Source organism: Rhincodon typus, chromosome 30 (genome assembly GCF_021869965.1).
Source record: "Rhincodon typus isolate 14 chromosome 30, sRhiTyp1.1, whole genome shotgun sequence".
NCBI classification, from domain to species: domain Eukaryota; kingdom Metazoa; phylum Chordata; class Chondrichthyes; order Orectolobiformes; family Rhincodontidae; genus Rhincodon; species Rhincodon typus.
The window spans coordinates 38,239,888-38,260,918 of NC_063361.1; the positions used below are offsets into that span (position 1 = coordinate 38,239,888).

The 21,031-nt window shown below is 40.3% G+C and overlaps 1 protein-coding gene across 2 annotated transcripts in view; it reads right to left on the bottom strand.

The window, feature by feature from the left end:
- The window catches only part of coasy (CoA synthase), a 58,715-nt gene extending 37,757 nt beyond the window's left edge, over positions 1 to 20,958 (bottom strand). For both annotated transcript variants that reach the window (XM_048614538.1, XM_048614539.1), the window contains exons 1-3: positions 18,890 to 20,958; positions 14,610 to 14,824; positions 2,220 to 2,351 (exon numbers count right to left, since the gene is read on the bottom strand). In XM_048614538.1, coding sequence (XP_048470495.1) covers positions 2,220 to 2,351; positions 14,610 to 14,824; positions 18,890 to 19,556 — 1,014 coding nt within the window. In that variant the 5' untranslated portion in view covers positions 19,557 to 20,958. The remainder of the gene's footprint in view (positions 1 to 2,219; positions 2,352 to 14,609; positions 14,825 to 18,889) is intronic.
- Positions 20,959 to 21,031: the final 73 nt, after the last annotated feature.

Here is a 21,031-nt window from a genome sequence, read left to right on the forward strand (position 1 = left end):
ATAAGGAAAGTAGGTAGAACTTAAACAAGGAATTAGAAGGTCTAAAGGTGGTCATGAAAAGTCATTAGCAAACTGGATTAAGGAGAATCCCAAGGCTTATTATACATATATAAAAAGCAACAGGGATCCAGTGAAAGAGTCAGCCCACTCAACAACAAAGGAGAGAGTCTACGTCTGGAGTCAGAAGAGGTAGATGAGGTCCTAAACAAACACTTTGCATCAGTATTCACCAAAGGAATCGATGGAAGATGATCTCAGGAAAGAGAGTGTCAAGGTTCAAAGCCAAGTTGCTATTGAAAAGGAAGAAGCGTTGTGCGTCTTAAGTATTAAGGTAGATAAATCCCCAGGTCCCGATGGGATCAATCCCAGAATATTGAAGTAGGCAAAAGAATAAATTGCTGGAGTATTGACAGGCATCTTTGTATCCTCTTTGGGTATAGGCGAGGTCCCAGAGGACTGGGGAATAGCTAATGTCCCACTGTATAAGAAGGGTAACAGGGATAATCCTGGAAATTATAGGCCTATGAGTCTCATGTTGGTGGTAAGGAAATCACTGAAAAAGATTATCAGGGACAAGATCAATAGACATTTAGAAGCAAATGGACTTATTAGCAACAAACCGCATGGTTTTATGTGGGGGTGGTCATGCCTCACTAACTTGATCGAGTTTTTTGAGGAGGTGATGAAGATGATTGCTGAGGGAAAAGTGGTTGATGTTGTCTACATGGACTTCAGGAAAGCCTTTGACAAGGTCCCTCATGGCAGACTGGTACAAAAGGTGAAGTCACGTGGTATTGGGGTGAGCTGGCAAGATGGATACAGAACTGGTTTAGTCATAGGAGTCATAGGGCAGCGGTGGAAAGATGCTTTTTGGAATGGAGGGTTGTGACCAGTGCTGTTCCACAGGGATTAGTGCTGGAACCTCTGCTGCTCGTGATCTACATAAGTGATCTGGAAGAAAATGTGCCAGGTCTAATTAGTAAGTTTGCGGATGAAACAAAGATTGGTGGGATGCAGATAGTGAGGAGGATTATCAGAGGATACAGCAGGATATAGATCAGTTGGAGGCATGGGCAGATAAATGGCAGATGGAGTTTAATCCATATAAATTTGAAATGGTCCATTTTGGAAGTTAAAGTATAGGTGGAAATTATACAGTAAATGGCAGAACCTTTACAAGTCCTAATTGACCGTGTCAAAGGCCTTTGTAAGGTCAGAGGGCCACATACAGGATAGGTTCTTTTCTCTCCATTTCTCCTGCAGTGGCGCATGGTGAACATCACGTCTGTTCTGCTCCTCCGTGGCCGAAAGCCACGCTGCAATTCCAGAAGGAGTTCAGGACCACTGACAATGATGATGATGATGGTAGCAGAGAGGAGAGAGATTAGGTAAAGCCAGATGTTGTCAGTGTTCATGTAAGAACTGTCATTATGTTTTTGTTTGATGATGTTGAGGGGCACAGTTTGATGATAAATATGAGTAGGCCAAGGACAGGGCCTTGAAAGACACAAGAACTAATGATCCAGGTGTTAGAGAATCCACTGCAACTGATTTTTGGCTAAGAATATAATTAGCCAGATGCAGGCCACCTAACTGAATAATGGTGCAGAGATATTGCATGATCATCTGTGTCATCTGTGTATGGTCATCTGTGTCAAAGTCTGCAGACAAATCGAAAATGTTGACGTCAGCCAGCTTACTTTTGTCAGTCACATAGAAAGTAATTTGTGACTTGAATACTACTATCCATCACAGTATTAAAGAGCAGATGGTTTAAGAGCTTGTTCTTATGAGAAGGTTAAGAATGTCAGATTTGAAGAGAAACAAATTAGAGGAGAAAGTTAACAATATCAGCTAACATGGGAGTCAGGTAGGGCCTCTTCGGAGACTCTACCTAGGCTGACACTTCAGTGCAGTTCGGAGATTGTATTGTACTTTAGGGGTGCTTTTTTTCTGAGGAAATGAAACTGAGGTTTTGCCTCCATCTCATGTGGAACAAATGTGATGTAATTCAAAGAACAGTGGCATCTGTCAGTATCCTGGTCAACACTGATTCCTCACTAGAATGTTACGTAGCTTTTCTTTAGTTTTATTAGTACTCATTTTCAAGAAAGTAGTCAATATTCTCACTATAAAATATAAGCAGTTTATCACTAAGTCACGATGCTCCCAACAGCACTGATCTTGCAAGAATACCAAGAGATCCCAGTAGCACTTACCTTTGGAGGCACCAGCAGAGAGCCCAACAGTCGCTTCCTCAAAGTGGATGAACTAATCTTTTCTTCTTCATCTGCTGTGCGATGCGCATCTTTAATTATACAAATCTTGTGGATTGCCAACTCCTGCAGGGCCTGGAGTAAAAATAAATTGGGATCTCTGAATCACAAACGATTTGAAATAAAAACAAAATATTCAATAATAAAGACAAAGAATATGCTAAATTGGATCTTGGGCTGTGTTGGTACAGTATTATGAATGTAAAGTTTTATAACACGATTGGTTTCTGGACTGTCACTTATTCAAGGTAAAATGAAATTGAAGAGGGTCATGTGATCTGCTACAAGCTTGTCCAACTTCAAGCCTATGTGTCTCAGTGACTACAGTTAATGCGGTGGCGGTGAGGTGAAGTGCTGATATTATTGATTTAACATCTGAAAACAAAGGTAGAAACAGGTGTTCCTGTGCTGGCAGATTTTACAACCATAGATCGTAACATATCAGAGCAGAATTTGGCCATTCACCCCATCAAGTCTGCTCTGCCATTCAATCATACCTGATATGTTCTCATTCTCTTGCCTTCTCCTCATAAACCTAGATCCCCTTACAAATTAAGAACCTATGCCTTAATTCACTCAATGATTTGGCCTCCACAGACCTCTGCGGCAATAAACTCCACAAATTCAATACCCTCTGGCTAAAAGGTCCTCTCTTCATTCAGAAGATGTGCCTCTCAATGCCAGTCTCTCTAACTAGTGAAAACATCTTCTCCATGTCCACTGTATCCAGACCTCTTGGGATTCTGTAAGTTTCAATCAGATCCCCTTCTCATCCTTCAAAATTCCATTGAGGACAGATCCAGAATCTTCAGCTGTTTCTTTTCTTATCCTTTATCCCCAGGATCATTCGAGTGAACCTCCTCTGGATCCTGTCCACATCCTTCCTTAGATACAGGGTGCAGAACTGCTCACGATATTCCAAATGCGGTCTAACCAGAGACTTATACAACCTCAGCAGTACTATTGTATTCTAGCCCTCTTGAAATGAATGCTATCATTGTATTTGCCTTCCTAATTGCCAACTGAACTTGCATGTTTATCTTAAGAAAATCTTGAGCTGGGACTTCCAAGTTCCTTTGTGATTCAGATTTCTGATGCCTTTCCCCATTTAGAAAACACAGTCTATGCCTCTAATCCTTCTATCAAAGTGCATAACCTCACACTTTCCCACACTGTATACATTGTATTCCACCTGCCACTTATTTGTACACTTGTCTAGCACGTCCATACCCTTCTGCAGCTTCCTTGCTTCCGTAACACTACCCGCTCCTCCACCTATCCTTGTGTAATCCAAAAACGCAGCAACAAAGCCCTCAGTTCCTTCCCCCACATCATTCATGTATAATGTGAACAGTTGTGGTCCCAACATTGATCCCTGCTGACATTCACTAGTCACCGGCTAGCATCCTGAAAAAACCCCTTTAACCCCACTCTCTGCCTGCTGCCAGTCAGCTAATCCTCTGTCCATGCCAGTACTTTGCTCCTCACACCATAGGCTCTTATCTTACTTAGCAGCCTCCAGTCGGGATCATGCCATGACCTTCTGGAAATCCAAACAGTTCAAGTCTACTGGCTCTCCTTTTATCTAACTTGCTCATTACCTCCTCAAAGAATTCTAACAGACTGGTCAGCACGGCACCCCCTTGATGAAGCTGAGCTGACTCAGTCCTATTTTCCCAATACACTTCCAAATACTCCACAATCTCATTCTTAATAATGGACTCTAAAATCTTACCAACAACCAAGGTCAAGCTAACCAGCTTACAGTTTCCTGCCTCCCTCCTTTCTTAAACAGGGGTATTACATTTGCTATTTTCCAGTCTTCTGGGACAATAACTGAGTCCAGTGATTCCTCAAAGATCACTACTAATGCCTCTACAATTTCCTTCAGAACTCTGGGGTGTAATCCATCTGGTCCGTGTGATTTATCCACCTTCAGACCTTTCAGCTTCCCCAGCACCTTCTCCTTAGAGATGACAAATACACTCACTTCTTGAAGTTTTGGTATGTTGCTGGTGTCTTCCACTGTGAACACTGATGTAAAGTGCCTAAAGTTCCTCCGTTATTTCTTTGTTCCCCATTGATATTTCTCCAGCCTCATATTCCAGCGGTCCGATGTCCACTCGTGCCTCTCTCTTACTTTTTATATATTTAACAAAAAACTCTTGCAATTTTTTTTGCTAGCTAGCTTACCCTCATACCCGCACACCCTTTTTTTTTCAGTTATCCTCTGCTGGTTTTTAAAAGGCTCCCCGCAAATCTTCATCACATTGTATGCTTTTTCTTTTCTTTTTTGCTGTCCCTGACTTCCCTTGTCAGCCATGACTGCCTCATCCTGCCTTTAATATGTTTCTTCTTCCTTGGGATGAATTTCGGCTATGATTCTTGATTTACCCCCAGAAATTCTTGCCATTGCTGCTTCACCATCTTCCCTGCAAGGCTCCCCTTTCGGTCAATATTGGCCAGCTCTTCTCTCATGTCTTCGTAGTTAGCTTTTACTCAATTGTTTGTGTTGGAGGTTGATCATCCGTCAGGCGAAGCTGACCATTTTGGACTATTTTCTAAATGGGGAGAAAATTCAGAAGTCTGAAGTGCAAAGAGACTTGGGAGTTCTAGTCCAGGGTTCTCTCAAGGTAAACTTGCAGGTTGAGTCAGTAGTTAGGAAGGCAAATGCAATGTTGGCATTTATTTTGAGAGGACTTGAGAATATAAAAGCAGGGATCCACTTTGGAGGCTTCGTAAGGCTCTGGTCATGCCACATTTGGAGTATTGTGCGCAGTTTTGGGCCCTATATCTCAGGAAAGATGTACTGGCCTTGGAGTGGGTTCAGAGGACATTTATGAGAATGGTCCCAGGAATGAAAAGCTTAACATATGGGTAACGTTTGAGGACTCTGGGTCTATAATTGATGGAGTTTAGAAGGATGAGGGGGGGATCTAATTGAAACTTACAGAATATTGAATGGCCTGGACAGAGTGGATGTTGGGAAGATGTTTCATTGGTAGGAGAGACTAGGACTCGAGGGCACAGCCTTAGAGTAAAAGGAAAACCTTTTAGAATGGGGATAAGGAGAAACTTCTTCAGCCAGAGAGTGGTGAACCTATGGAATTCACTGCACAGAAGACTGTGGAGGTCAGGTCATTGAGTATATTTAAGACAGAGATAGATAGGATCTTGACTGTCACGGGATCAAGTGTTACAGGGAGAAAGAGGGGAATGGGGTTGAGAAACTTCTCTGCCATTCACTCATGGCTGATCAGACTTGATGGGCTGATGGCCTAATTTCTGCTCCTATGTCTTATGGTTTTATTTTGATTTTCTAAAGTAAAAGCAAAATACTATGGATACTGGAAATCTGAAATCAAAACAAGGTTCTGGAGAAACCCAGCAAGTCTGGCAGCATCTTAGCGTCGAGTCCTGCGTGACACTTCTTTGGAACTAAAGGAGCTGGAAAGAGAAGGTTTTAATTTTTTTTTTAAATCAACCAAAATTGGTGGTATAGTGGACAGTGAAGAAGGTTATCTAAGACTATAGAGAGATTGGAGGAAGGGTCACCGGACCTGAAACTTTAACTCTATTTTTTCCCCTTCACAGATGCTGCCAGACCTGCTGGATTTTTCCAGCAACTTTGTTTTTGTTCCTGATTTACAGCATCCACAGTTCTTTTGGTTTTTATAAAGAGATCTTGATCAATTGGGTCAATGGGCTGAGGAGTGGCACATGGGAATTTAATTTGGATAAATGAGAGGTATTGCATTTTGGTAATACAAAGAAAGATAAGACGTATACAATTAATGGTAGGGCCCTGGGTAGTAGTATCGGACAGAGAGACCTAGGGGTTCAGGTACATAATTCTTTGAAATTGGTGACACAGGTTGACAGGGTGGTTAAGAAGGTGTTTAGCATGCTTCATTGCTCAGCCTTTTGAGTACAGGAGTTGGGATATCATGTAGATGTTGTACCGGGCATTGTTGAGGCCTTTTCTGGAGCACTGTGTGCACTTGTGGTCACCCTGTTATAGGAAGGTAATTATTAAACTGGAGAAGGTTCAGAAAAAAATTACCAGGATGTTGCTGGGCATGGAGGGTTTGAGATATAAAAACAGACTGGAAAAACTGGGACTTTTTTCACTAGAATGTTGGAGATTGAGGGGTGACCTTATTGAGGTTTATAAGGTCATGAGGGGCATAGAGAAGGTGAATGACAAGGGTCTTTTCTGAAGGGTGGGGGAGTTCAAAACTAGGGGGCATATTTTTAAAGGTGAGAAGAGAAAGACTTAAGGACATGAGGAGTAACTTTACTTTTAAAAAGACAGTGTTGCGTGTGTGGGGGGGCGTTGAACCACCAGGGAAAGTGGTGGATGCAGGTATAGTTACAACAGGTACAGTTCATGAACATGGATAAATTCATGAATAGGAGAGGTTTGGAGGGATATGGGCCAAGCGCAGGCAGGTGGGACTGGTTAAGTTGGGAACATGGTTGGTGTGGACTGGTTGGACCGAAGGGTCTGTTCCATGCTGTATGACTCTTACCTGTTCAGAAATGTTATTACACACCTCTGGAACAAATGAGATTGGTTTTTATGTTGTAGACAGACGCAAAGCAGAGGCAAGTGGAACAGACTGTGCAGGTGCCCAGAGCAAAAGAAAAAGGCAGGGATAATTGTGGTAAAAGAGATATAGGTACATAGACTACAAACAAGACACAAACATGACACAACAAGGTGCAGGGCTGGATGAACACAGCAGGCCAAGCAGCATCATAGGAACAGAAAGGCTGACGTTTCGGGCCTAGACCCTTCATCAGAAAAGCTGCTTGGCCTGCTGTGTTCATCCAGCCCTGCACCTTGTTGTCTCGGATTCTCCAGCATCTGCAGTTCCTACTATCTCTGATACAAACATGACACAGCCAGGGGAATGAAAGAAAAATGGAGAGGTTATATCCTGAAATTGTGTAACTCAATGTTGAGTCCTGAAAGTTGTAAAGAAACATTACGCTCCTTAGAGAATGAGGCTGGGGAAATAGGAAATGACAGAGAAATTGAATAAATACTTTACATCAGTCTTTATGGAAGAAGGCTGTCTAAAAGTACTAAATGAAGGGACAAATGGTCGGGAGGAAACAAATGCAATAACTACCACTGCAGAAAAAATACTATGGAAGTTAATGGGCTAAAGACTGATAATTCCCTTGGATCCAATTGGGTGCATCCTAGGATATTAAAAGTAGCAGCTACAGGGATAGCCGATGCATTAGTAGTGGCATTCCATGAATCCCCAGATCGTAGAAAAGTCCCAAAAGATAGAAATTTTTCTAATGTAATACCCTTATTTAAAAGAAGAGGAGGGACACAAAATAACCAACTCTAAGCCAGTTAACTTTTTCCCCAATGACAGATATTCAGCTAAGAATCTATTATAAAAGGATGTAATAACAGTACATTTAGAAATACGTAATCTAATCAAACAGTGGTCTAATCAATCAGCATGGTTTCATGAAGGGGAAATCACTCCTGACAATCTTATTCAAATTAATTGAGGGTTTAATAAGCAAGACAGATAAAAGGGAACCTGTAAACATAATACATTTGGATTTCCAAAAGGAGTTCAATAAAATGCTACATATAAGGTTAAGGAAGGTAAGAGTCCATGGTGTACAGATAGTATATTTGCATAGGTAGAGGACTGGCTAACTGATTGAAGTCAAAAAGTTCAGACCAAGTGGCATTTTCAGGATGGCAACCTGTAACTAGTGGAGTGTCACAGGTATCAGTGGTGGAGCCACAGTTATTCACAAAATATATTGATGAATTGTACAAGGGAAGTGAATGTATTAGCACTAAGTTTGTAGATGACACAAAAATAGATGGGAAAGCAAGTGATGTGGAAAAAGTTCATAGAGGCACATAGGTAGGTTAAGCGAGCAGGGAAAAACTTCGCAGATGGGAATGTAATATGGAAAAAAAAAGTAAGGCTATGCACTTGGACTGGAAGAAGAGAACTGAATATTACTTAAATGGAGAAAGATGGCAGAAATTTGCAGGTTCTCTTGCATAAATCGCAAATTGCTGGCATCCAAGATCAGTGGTAATCGGGAAGGCAAATGAAAAGTTGCCTTTTACTTCAAAGGGAATGGAGCAGCGGGCCAGACAGCATCTACAGAGAAGCTAACGTTTTGAGTCTAGATGACTCTTCAGAGTTGAAGTGAAGTGTGGAGGGGTCAGCATTTACGCTATAGTTTGGGGTTCGGGTGTGTGGGGGTAGTGGGTGTAGGGTGCTGGTAGAGAAAAGATGTTAACAGTTCAGATTAAGTGATCGGAATGTAAGAATTGAACAATGATGTGTGTCCTGCCAGATTTGAATGGACAGTAACTGGGGTGGGGAGGACATGATAAAAAGCTAAAAGAAAAGGAAGAAATGGTTCACAATTTAAAGCTGTTGAACTCAACATCAAGTCCAGAAGGTTGTAAAATACCTAGTTTGAAGATGAGATGTCGTTCCTCCAGTTTGCGCTGTGATTCACTGGAACACTGCAGCATGCCGAGGACAGACATGTGGAAATGTGAGCAGGATGTTGTGTTAAAATGACCGGCTACAAGAAGATCGGGGTCCTGCTTGCACACAAATGATTCACTAGGCTGATCCCAGATTATAGAGAGATTTACTTATGAGCAGAGGTTAGGTGTGTGCTGATTTGAGATTGTAAGAATGAGATATGACCTTGTTGAAACATTCAAGACTCTTAGAGAGTTTGACAGGGTACAGGCGGAGGACTTGTTTATCTTTTTCGGAGAGTCTAGGCTGAGGCATAATCTCAAATTAGGGTTCACCCATTTAAAATACATGAGAAAGAATGCTTTCTCTTTGAAGGTAGGGAATGTGTGGAATTCTTTACTGCAGAAAGCTGTTGAGGCTGGATTGTGTTAGGTATTGCGGTCCCTCAAAAACTGAATTTTCCTAGTATTTACTGTACAGCATGAGATTTCATTTAGCAGCTATTACAATAGTGCTAACTTTCCAAAATTCAGCAAACGTTAAAACAAAGGGAAAAATCACAAGAAACACAGAGGTAAAAATGCCCATTGAACGAGTACGAACAGTTTATCTCACACCAAATACACCCTACTGTCAGTGTATTGTTTCAGAAATAAGGAGCATTTGTTCTTAGAATGGTAAATTAATCCTCAGATGAAGGCAGGCAAGAGGACAACTGTCTTCCGACTCATGAGTAGCTGTTCCATGGTCAAGAGGTAGTTAGGCAGGTAACTGATAATTTGATGGCCAGCTCCCAAAATAAGGTATATTAACAGAGACAGGAGGGAGGAAGAGGCAAGATAATCCTATAAGGCAAGCTACACCATTGCCACAGAGGCAGTGGGGGGAGTCCAGCAGTTCTCCTACATCAGTCCAAGGGTAGAACAAAGTGGGCAGTGAAGAAGGTTATCTAAAATTATGTAAGATTACAAAGGGATCTTCATCAATTGGGTCAATAGGCTGAGGGTGGCGGATGATTGATAACTTGGATATTGAGAGGTATTACATTTTTGTAACAGGAACAAGGGCAAAACTTATACAATTAAAAATAGGGCCTTGGGTAGTGTTATAGAATAGAGACCTAGGGGTTCATGTACATAATTCTTTGAAGTTTGCATCGCATACAGATAGGGTTGTTAAAAAGGCATTTAGCAAGCTGGTCGTTATCACTCAAAGCTTTGAATATAGGAGTTTGGGCATCAATCTGACGTTGTACAGGATGTTGACGAGACCTCTTCATGAGTACTGTATCCAGGTCTGGTCACCCTGTTATAGGAATGATATCATTAAGTTGGAGAGGGTTCAGAAGATATTTACCAGAATGTTGCCAGTAATGGAGGGTTTGAGATATGAGAGAGGCTGGCACTTTTTTCACTAGAATGTAGGAGGTTGACAGGTGACCTTATAGACATTTATAAAATCGTAAAGGGTATAAATAAGGTGAATGGCAGGTGTCTTTTCCCTAGAGTGGGGAATTTCAAGACTATTATTATTTTTAAGATGAGAGAAGATTTTAAAAAAGACAAGGGGCATTTTTGTTTTAAACAGTGTGGTTCACATGTGGAATGAACTTCGAGATTGCGGTGGATGCAGGTACAGCTACAACATTTAAAAGACATTTAGAAAAGCACATGAATAAAGAATGTTTGGAGGGATATGGGCCAGGTTATCTAAAATTATGTAATATTACAAAGAGGTGGAACTAGTTTAGTTTAATTTGTGATTATGATCAGCAAGTATTGGTTGGACTGAAGGGTTTGTTTCTGTGCTGAAAGACTCTAAAGAACAAAGTACCAAGGCCACTGAAGACAATCAGGACCCCCATAAAAACATCATGGGACGTGGAAGTGCGCAGCCTCTACCCCTCCATTCTACAGAACCACTCCAGGATCAGTAAAATGTTCTCATCTGTTACAGGTTGTATATTTCCTTTCTATACCTATTTAACTAATATACTATATCAAAACTATTGCACTGCTGTTTCTCAATAAACTATCAGAAAGTTACAATAAATATCAATTGCCTGTATTAGGTAATTGTGATTACAAACCTCCTAAAATCAAGTCATTAAGAATATTCAAGGCTGCGATAGGCAGATTTTTAGTCAGAGGGAATCAAGGGTTAGGAGGACGTGGCAGGAATGTGGAATTGAGGACTATCAGATCAGCCAGGATCTCATTGAATGGTGGGGCAGACCCAATTGGCCAAATAGCCTGTTTCTCATTGTGCATCTTATGGTCTAAAGAAACTTTTCAATAATCTGAATTGTTAAAGATATTTTTGCACCATTGAAGGATCTTTGAGAAGAGCAAATGATGGGCTCTTAAGGTGGGTAGGAGATATTAATTCCTTGATGCTCAAATGTCAGAATTCAATGGCGTTAACAATTTAACAGTTAATATTAAAACATATGCACATATGTTTTTGATAGAGCCATGAACTATAGAATCATCAGGGTCACGGGTCCAGATGATATTCGTTCAAGGGTTCTCGGAGAGAATACAAGAGCTGTGTATACATTTGTTCATATTTTTTAAATAGTCTAGGACTGACCCTTAAATTGGATGGAGGCTAATGCACTTCAAAGAAAGGAGCTAAGATGGACTTTGCAAGCTATATTCTAAATCATTTAACAGCAGTAACAGGGAAAAGGCTTGATAATATAACTAATGACAACTTAGAAAAGGAACATTTCAGGGACACACAATATGGCTTCCAAATGAAAGTACTGGTACTAATGTAACTTTTTTTTTGGGAGGAGCCACCAAGTTATGGTCAAAAAAAGCCTAATATGAAAGTCTCCCAGATTTCCAGCTTTTTAAAAAGGGACCACACAAGCTATTTTCTACAGAACATTTGGTAACAGTAACATTCTACAGCACTTGCCTGAGAACTGCTTAAAAGCTCACACAAAAGTAGATGCACTTGCAGATCTTTCACGAGTCATGTTCCACAGGGTTCAAATTAGAGTTGCTGCTACTCTTTTTTTTATCAATTATAATCTGCAAGACTGTAGACAATGGTTGACGACTAACAAAATTCAAATGTTCTGGTGAATTTGACTCATTACTAGCAAATAATATTATCTTAAACAAGTGCAGTATTATATATGTGCACAAGGAAACTGCAGAAACATGCAGTCTTCACCCATACTGCTGCTAGGAAATAACTTTTGTGTTTCTCTTTGCATGGTAATTTGGATCCCTACCTGAAACACTTGGGAAACTCCTTGGACAGGATTCTCACCTAGCAGTCTGGTCTCATTCACACTGACCAAAAAGTAAAAGCCAGCACGAATGTGGTCCCGCAACTTGCCGGAGTGTCATGGAGGGAGGACAACCAGAACACTGCAACAATACCTCAATCTGATATTCTGCTCCAGAATATTGCTCTGCTTCATGGTTCTGAAGCCATCATAGAAAGAACATGTAGCTACAATTTGCTATTACAGTAGCATCAAGGGATGTTCAAGTCCACTTAACTGAATGTTTCCTGATGCTTTCTCACATTTCCTCACCTGCCATTTGTCACAATGTCATTGTGTTCCATGAAAGATCAAAAAATTATGCATAATCTAAACCTTCCAACTGATATAGATGTGAAAAATCCACCAAGTACTTAAAATCATGCTAGACAATCTGGTGCAAAAGTAGCTAATACTCACAGAACTGGTTCTAACCCAAGATCCAAATGGATGGAATCATGGAATGCATACAGTATGAAGAACCAACACCTCAGTGAATCAACATCAGAGGTGCTTTGGCCACTTGCAAAATCTGTGGATGGCATTCTGCCAAATCGACACTAGAGATGGGTAAATCATAGAATCATTGCTTTGTTACACAGGAAGCCGCCATTTAACCCATCACGTCGGTACCGGCTTTCTGAATGAGCAATTCACTGGTGTCATTCTCTCAATTTCTCCTGGAAATTCTGCACATTCTTCTTTTTCAAGATAGCAGTCGAAGTCTCTTTTGAATTTTTCAATTGAACCCACCTCCACCACACTCTCACGTAGTATATTTCTGATCCTAACTTAATACTACACATAAAGGTTTTTCTCATGGCACTTTTGCATCGACCAATTATTTAAATTTATGCCCTCTTTCTCTTAATCCCTTCATGAGTGGGAACAGTCTCTCCTTATCTACTCTATCTGGAACCCTCATGATTTTGAATACCTCTTTCAAATTTTCTATCAGCCTTCTTTTCTCCAAGAAAAACATCTAAACTTCTCCAATTTATCATTGTTACTGAAGTTCCTCATCTTTCGAACAATTCTCTTCAATCATTTCTGCACTCACTTCAATTTATTCACATCCTTCCTAAAAAAGCAGCGCTCAGAACTGGATGCAGTACCCCATTTGAGGTCGAACCAGTGTTTAAGCAAGTTTGATGTAACCTCCTTGCTCTTGTACTATATGGCCCTATTTCTGTGCTTTATTAACTGCACTCTCAACCTGTCCTAACACCTTCAATGTCTCAGGCACATATACACCCAGATTACTTTGCTCCCGCATAAGTGGAAAATGAGGGACTATCGGAGATCGTACAACCTATGACTCTCAGTTTATGGAACACATCCCATCAACCTGAATACCAAAATCAAATGCAGCAGACACCTAATTTCTTCACTCAACATTTCAGGAGGCCACTGAATGATAGCCAATCCAGAAATCCCATTAACAGCTTTTCCCATCATATGCAAAGTAGTAGCAGTATACACTCAAAAGCAATTGAACTAATTTGCATTTAACTGAATCAATATTAATTGTTTTGACCATCTCTTTCTCAGGAAAGAACGGTATCATGATTGACCACCTAATCTCACACACAACCACCACCCAGCCCCCACCCCTGCACAATGTCAAGCACAGGCCATGTCCTCCGATTCCATTACTCTTTGCGATGTCAAATAGCTGGTCATGGTCTACATAACCTACTCCCTTTAGAATATGAAAGAAAAACTATATCTTCACTTTTCTAGTTAGTTAATGCTTAATTTACATAATAATTCAAAATTCAATCCATCTATCTTCTCAGTTCATCTCGTTGCTTTTTGTCCATTGCAGTAATCTTTACGTTTTGTGGTGATCAAGCTGTACCAAGTCACACCAATAGTTTAAAATGTGACACAATTGCCTCACTACTTCGGCTCAAAATTGACCTTATAATCCTTTCTAACATCTGATTTGTAATTTGGTCTTGAGTCCCAAACAGGAACAACAGTGTATTTTCAATTAACTATTTTTCATTCAGATATCAGGTACCAATGAATCGATATGTAACATCACCATTATTCCCCTTGCATTGATGACTGACCTGTTGTATACTTTCAACATTTTAGTTATATTTCAGTCAATTTTTCCCCTCAAGTTTAAAATTCTCAAATGGCTTGTGCCTTCAAATTGTAATCCTGGCCCATAAATGTTGTCAACTGTTACTGTCATATGCAGATTAAAATTAAAAATCTTTTAGTTTTAAATGTTTCAACAGCACAAACTTTTAGATTTAAAGGCAGATATTTTCTGCACCCCTTCCCAGAATACTAAGGAAGTACATGCAGAAGGTGGAAAGACACTGTTTTCCAAATTTCTTAAAAAATATCATTTTCAGAATTAAATTGCAAGATAGTTTATGTTGAAAATCATCCTTAAATGTATTATGTTTACACACTGAGGCGGTGATGATTGAATATTCAACTCTAATGCCCTGTAACATTTTAATTAAAGGAACTGCTCAAATTCAAATTGTTGCAGCTGTACTAGATTCTAGACATTTCCTTCATTGTATACATTACATTTTCTTGTCGTTTTCTGTTCACTGCTTCTGCACCCTTTTGGGTTTCTTCGCTAACCACAATGCAATTTAAGTTTGGATCGGTAATAGCTGGTCCATAGGGATCTCTCAGAGGAACAAGGTCATATTGTACAGCAGGGTTCACATCCAGAAGGAACTTCCTCAGCTTCTCCACACGTTCTTGATAAGGTTCAATCAGCTCCTTCAGCACCTTACCTTCAATGAAAATTGCAAGTTATAAAACCCTTAAAAGGATAATTACCTGCCTCAATAACATGCAATTGTCATATTATCTTCCACAAACCATTTGCTCATAATTTAGAAGAGTTGCTTTGTTCATCATTCAAGTTATCACAGAAGGTTAAATAGAAGCACCCAATTTGACATGATTATAAAAAATAACAGGAGGCGCCCATCTGGCTCATTGAGCCTGCTTTTCCCAATCAATAAGTTAACAGGTGATCTTACTGTAGATTTAGCTGCACTCTTCTACCTGACCCATATCGCTTAACCTTCCTTGCAGATAAGATATCGGTTTAACTTAAAATTGAATATATTCAAATGACCCAGACTTCACTACTCACTGTAGAAAAGAATTCCAAAGACTAACAAATGTCAGAAATTTCTCATCTCCGGCTTAAATGGGAGACCTTTATTTGAAACTGTAACCCTTGGTTCTAGATTCCGCCACAAGAAGAAACATTCTCTCAGCAGTCACTAAACAAAACAATGGAGGGTATCCTCAATGTGAAGATGGAACTTCATTTCCACAAGGACTGTGTGATGGCCACTCTTAATAAGACTGTAAGAAATAAGAATAGAAGTAGGCCATTTAGTCCCTTGAGTTTGCTCTGCATTCAACAAGATCATGACCGATCTGATATTTTTCACGTCTACTTTCCCTGTAACTCTCGACACCCTTACTGATCAGGAATCCATCTATCTCACCTCATCACAAGATACTGTCCCCATAGCTCTTTGTTCCAAAGACTCTCAACCCTCTGACAGAAGAGATTCCTGCTCACCTCAGTCTTAAATTGGTGCTCCTTCATTCTGAGGCTATGCCCTATGGTCCTAGGCTCTTCCCTGAAGGGAAACATCCTTTCAGCATTTACCCTGTCAAACCCCTTAAGAATCCTAAATGTTTCAACGAGTTCACTTCTCATTTTCCTAAACGTCAGTCAGTACAGTCCAAACCTGTTTATCCTCTACTCATATGACAGTCTTTCTGTACCAGGGACTGTCCTAGTGAACCTTTTGTGAAATGTCTTCAGTGAAATGAGATCTTTCCTTCAGTAAGGGGACCAAAACTGCTCACAGTACTCCAGATGTGGTCTCACGAGCATCTTGTACAGTTGCAGAAAGAATTCCCTATTCTTACAATCCGACTCGCTTGAAATAAGGGCCAACATTTCCTTAGCCGTCCAGAGTATCTGCTGCACCTGAGTGCTAGCTTTCTGCGTTTCGTGCACAAGTACCCCCAACCCCCTTTGTGTTGCAGAATTCTGCAGTTCTGTCTATCTAAATAATATCCTTGTTCTTTTGTTTTCCCTTCCAAAATGAATAACTTCACAATTTTCAACATTCTAATTCATTTACTAACTGATTGGCCACTTACTTAACCTATTGTTGTTTTTGATACTGTTGTGGACATGCGTCTGCATCAGATTGTTGTGGATGACGTCAAACATATTTTTCCCCTTTTAAAGTCATTGATGTAGAGGTCTACATCACAGAAAAACGCCCATGTAGTCTATGCTGGTCTAAAATAAGCACTTAACTATTCTAATCGCACTTTCCAGCACTTGGCCCATAGCCTTGTATGCCTTGGCATGGCAAGAACACATTTAAGTACTTCTTAAATGCCATGAGGGCTTCTGCCTCTATCATCCTTACAGGCAGTGAGGTCCAGATTCCCACCACCCTCTGGGTGAAAAAGTTTTCTTTATATCCTCCTGCCTGTTAACTTAAATCTATACCCACTCGTCATAGATCCTTCCACCAAAGGGAAAAGTTCCTTCCTGTCTATGCCCCTCATAATTTTATACGTCTCAATCATGCTCCATCTCTGCTCCAAGGAAAACAACACAAGTTTTGGCAGCTCCCTCATCACCTGCTTCACAGCTAGTCCAGCAGCTAGGTCTTGACCAGCTCAGTGAGTTGTGGTGCTGCAAAGGAACTCTTGATGATGGACATTTAAGTCCTCATCCAGAGTACATTCTGCACCCTTGCCACATTCAGTGCTTTCTCCACGTTCAACACAGGGGTATCCTGATTCATCAGCTGGTTTGGTAGTGATGGCTTTTGGGGACGGTAGGGTGAAGATAGGAGTGATGATCAGTGGGAAGTCTCCTTGCCCATGTTTGACCTAATGCCACAAAACTTTATGGGGTCCACAGTCAATGCTGAAGACTCCTTAGCAGCTCCCTCCCAAAAGTATATCATTGCGCTGCCACTGTACTGGGTCAACTCTACTGGTGGGAAAAGGCATACCGAAGGTTAGTGATGGTGGTATCTGAGACATTGTCTGCCAGGTATGATTACATCAGTATGACTATGACAGCGTGCTGTTTGACAAAGTGAGAGTTTTCCCAACCAATCCCATACAGGAAGGAAAGTTTTACAGGGTCCATATGGCTGAATTTGCCAGTGTTGTTTCTGGTGCCCAAATCAAGGCCAGATCTTGAGATTTTTTAGCAGTTGATACAACTTAGGGAGGATGTTTCCATTGGTGGGTCTGTCCAGAACCAGGGGTCACAACACGAGGATTTGGGATAGATGATTTAGGACGGAGATGAGGAGACATTTCTTCACCCAGCGAGTGGTGAGCCTGTGGAGTTCATTACTACAGGAAGTAGTTGATACCAAAACAGTGAATGTATTCAAGAGGCAACTAGATATAGCACTCGGGGCAAATAGGATCAAAGGTTATGGGGAGAAAGCTCCTATCTTCCATGTATCTATGTAGCTAATGGCATGCTAAGTCATTTCACAGGGCAGTTAAGAGTCAACCTCATTGGTCTGGATCTGAAGTCATACATGGGCCCGACCAGGTAAGGATAGTGAAAAGGATAGTGATGTCCTTCCCCAAGAGACAGTAGTGAACCACATGGGTTTGATCGCAATGGTTTCATGGTCTTCATTGGACTTTTAATTTCAGATGTTTGTTTACAAAGTTCAAATCCCACCATCTACCATGGTGGTATCCAAACCTGGAACTCAGACTATTACTGCAATTCTGGAGTATTAATGCAGTGAAAATATCGCAATGTCTTCCTGTCCATACATAAAAGTAAATTTCTAATGAATTTTCTAAAATTATCAATTTGAAAATATGGGCAGCACAGTGTTTCAGTGGTTAGCACTGATTGCTCACAGGGAACTGGGTTGGATTCCAGACTTGGGTTTCCTTCTATGGTCCAAACATGTGGATGGGCATGCTAAATTGCTGCATATTGTCCAGGGTTGAGCAGGCTTGGTGGTTTACCCATGGTAAATGCAGGGTTACGGGGATAGGGTGGAGAGCCGAGTCTGGGTGCTTGGAGGATCAGTGCAGACTTGACAGGCTGATTGGCCTCTTTCCGCACTGCAGGGATTCTAGGATTCTAAATTGTTTTCCCTTGAGCTGTATGTCTGAAGTAAAGTATACATTTTAAATGTTAAGACTATACACTTGTGTTGAGTTATCCAAGGCTGGAACATGTTGTACGGAAACAAGGTGAATTTTGCTTTAAATTTCGTAATTTTCAGGTGGAAATGACTCTTATGTACTTTTACAAGTTCTATGAATAAAATATATTTTGTTAAAAATGTCATGTGCTCAAAGAATTCAGAAAAATTAGGAATACAGATTTCCCTACCAAATTATATACCTAGGTTTGGTAGGCCATAATGTCCAACTAGTAGCTCTGCCTCTCCCATGCTTGCTGCTCGTCCAATTAAAGACTTTTCACATTTACTGCATTTTTTGTTTAAGACAAGCGGCAACCCAAGGGTAACAAGTTATGTTTAAAATAACAGATGTCTGAAACTTGAATGTCAGAAATGCAACAGCAGAAATTGTTCATCCCCGAGTATCCTTTATTCCATTCAAAACTATTACCTAGCACCAACTAATCTAGTACCTTTACAACAAATAAAATATAACTAATCTGCTTATAGTGCTTTTCCAGCCATATTTATGCTCAAATTTATCACAGATGCAAATGGCACATTATCCATAGAACACATGTTGTACCCAGACTATTACATAGAGGAGTTTTAGCTAAAGATAATACTCACTTTTAAGCAGATCTCCATCAGCTACCCCAATTAATAAACGCTTTCCTGTAAGCAGGCATGACATGCTGAGAAGGATCTTGTGAGCAGAATGAAGTCTGTCAAAAGTTCCACCTAAGACAACATCGTTGAAACACGGAATCTTTTCAGATAAACTGGAGTCTTCCACATCAGAACAGGAAGCACTCTCTGTACCATCTATTCCGGGTGGTAAAAAAATGGCTCTCAAATTGGGTTTGCAAGTGTAACAGCCAAGAGTGTATTTTTCCAAACACTGCATATATAAATTGGATTGGCTAACATCTATAATTCTGTAGTCTGTTAAAACTACCTCTGGTGGTTCAGACAACATGTGGACAGATGAAAATGGCTGCTGTGTTGAAGTGTGATTTTTAACATTTGAGAGAACAACTCTGACGTCCAGATGACTGCACACATAAGAACTTTTTGTATAAAGGTTAGTTAGTAGTTGAGAAACTTCATGGTTTGCTGCTATGAACGCTGGTTTGGTTTGAATGTAATTTCCAGTAAATCCCAATCCTGGATGTAAATGAACATATAAAATGTCTTTAACAATTTTTGCAGTTGCTGCCAAAACAGGAGCAATGCGCGATGGAATAAGGGAAATTGGAGATGTTAAAACAAGAATACCAGTACGAAACATAGCCATCACTTCTGTTTGCTACCTAAAAGATAAAGATAAAAAGTTATAATTAGTTCCTTCTTGGCTGTGGGTACCATTGAAAAGGTCAGTAGTTATTACCCATCCCAAGCTGCCCCAAAAAGGTGGTGAGCTACCTTCCTGAATCATTGAATGAAACAATTAAGTGGCTCGTCTACCCCATTGTTGCGGAATTTGAGTCAGATTGACCAGATGGGACCAGACTGGATAAGGACAAGGTTCCTTCCCTAAAAGGCACATTTGCAAACTAATTGGATTTTGATTTTAAAAAGTGCAGCTTTTGAATTGTTAAGTCCAGACTTTTTTTTAATATAAACAAAAATCAAATTCTAACATTATTTTAGCAGGATGGGAACTGTATTCTTCAGATTATTAGTCTATGTATAAATTAATCCATATTTTGAGAAATTAAAAGAATAATGACAAAATAAATGCAGCACAAGTTGCATTTATGAATTTCAAAAGTACTGCATGGTACAATACCCTAGGAGTTGAAGGAAGTGTCAGGAAGATGTTTCAAGGACAAAATATGGAGTTGCAGTATAATGGATCTTCTCCAGAATAGAGGAATGTAAAGAGTAAACAAAAACAAAGTTGCTGGAGAAGCTCAGCAGGTCTGGCAGCATCAGTGAAGGGAAAAACAGAGTTAACATTTCGGGTCTGGTGACCCTTCTTCAGATGTAAAGAGTGAGGTGTGTTGGGATCAGATCAAATCATATCTACACATACGTTACCAACTGAAATTACAGAACATGAACATTAATATTAAAGTAGGCAGAATGAATAATTGTGAGGAGAACCCAGACAAGCAGACAGGAAGAAGATAGTAAAACAGAACAAAGGTCATACGAACAAAAACAGAGTGCTAGGAAAATACAGCATGTCTAGTGGCATCTGTAAACAAAAGGCAGCTGTCAGAACTGCTGTATTTCTCCAGCACTAGTTTTTTTTGACTAGATTTCCAGCATCCGCAGTTCTTTATGTTTATTAAACAGGTAACATCTGAAGGAGTAAGACTCAGAAAGCTTGTGTTTTCAAATAAACCTGTTGGACTATAGCCTGGTGTCGTGTGATTTCTGACCTCGTCCATCCCAGTCCAACACCGGCTCCACAGTACAGGTAACAGGATATAATCTGGCAGACTAAAACGAGGAAAGCAGAGGCTCTCTTCGTATATTGCAGAGATTCAAGGAAAAGACCAGTTACACCTTTGAACGGTCAATAATAATACTATATCAGCATTAGAAATCGCAGAACATTGGAAAAAAAGAGGAAGGGTCTAAAAACGATGCGGAATTTTCACAACATAAGTAAACAAAAAAATCAGGTACAACAAGGTGCAGGGCTGGATGAACACAGCAGGCCAAGCAGCATCATAGGAGCAGAGAGGCTGACGTTTCGGGCCTAGACCCTTCATCAGAAAAGGGGGAGGGGAAGGGGGTTTTGAAATAAATAGGGAGAGA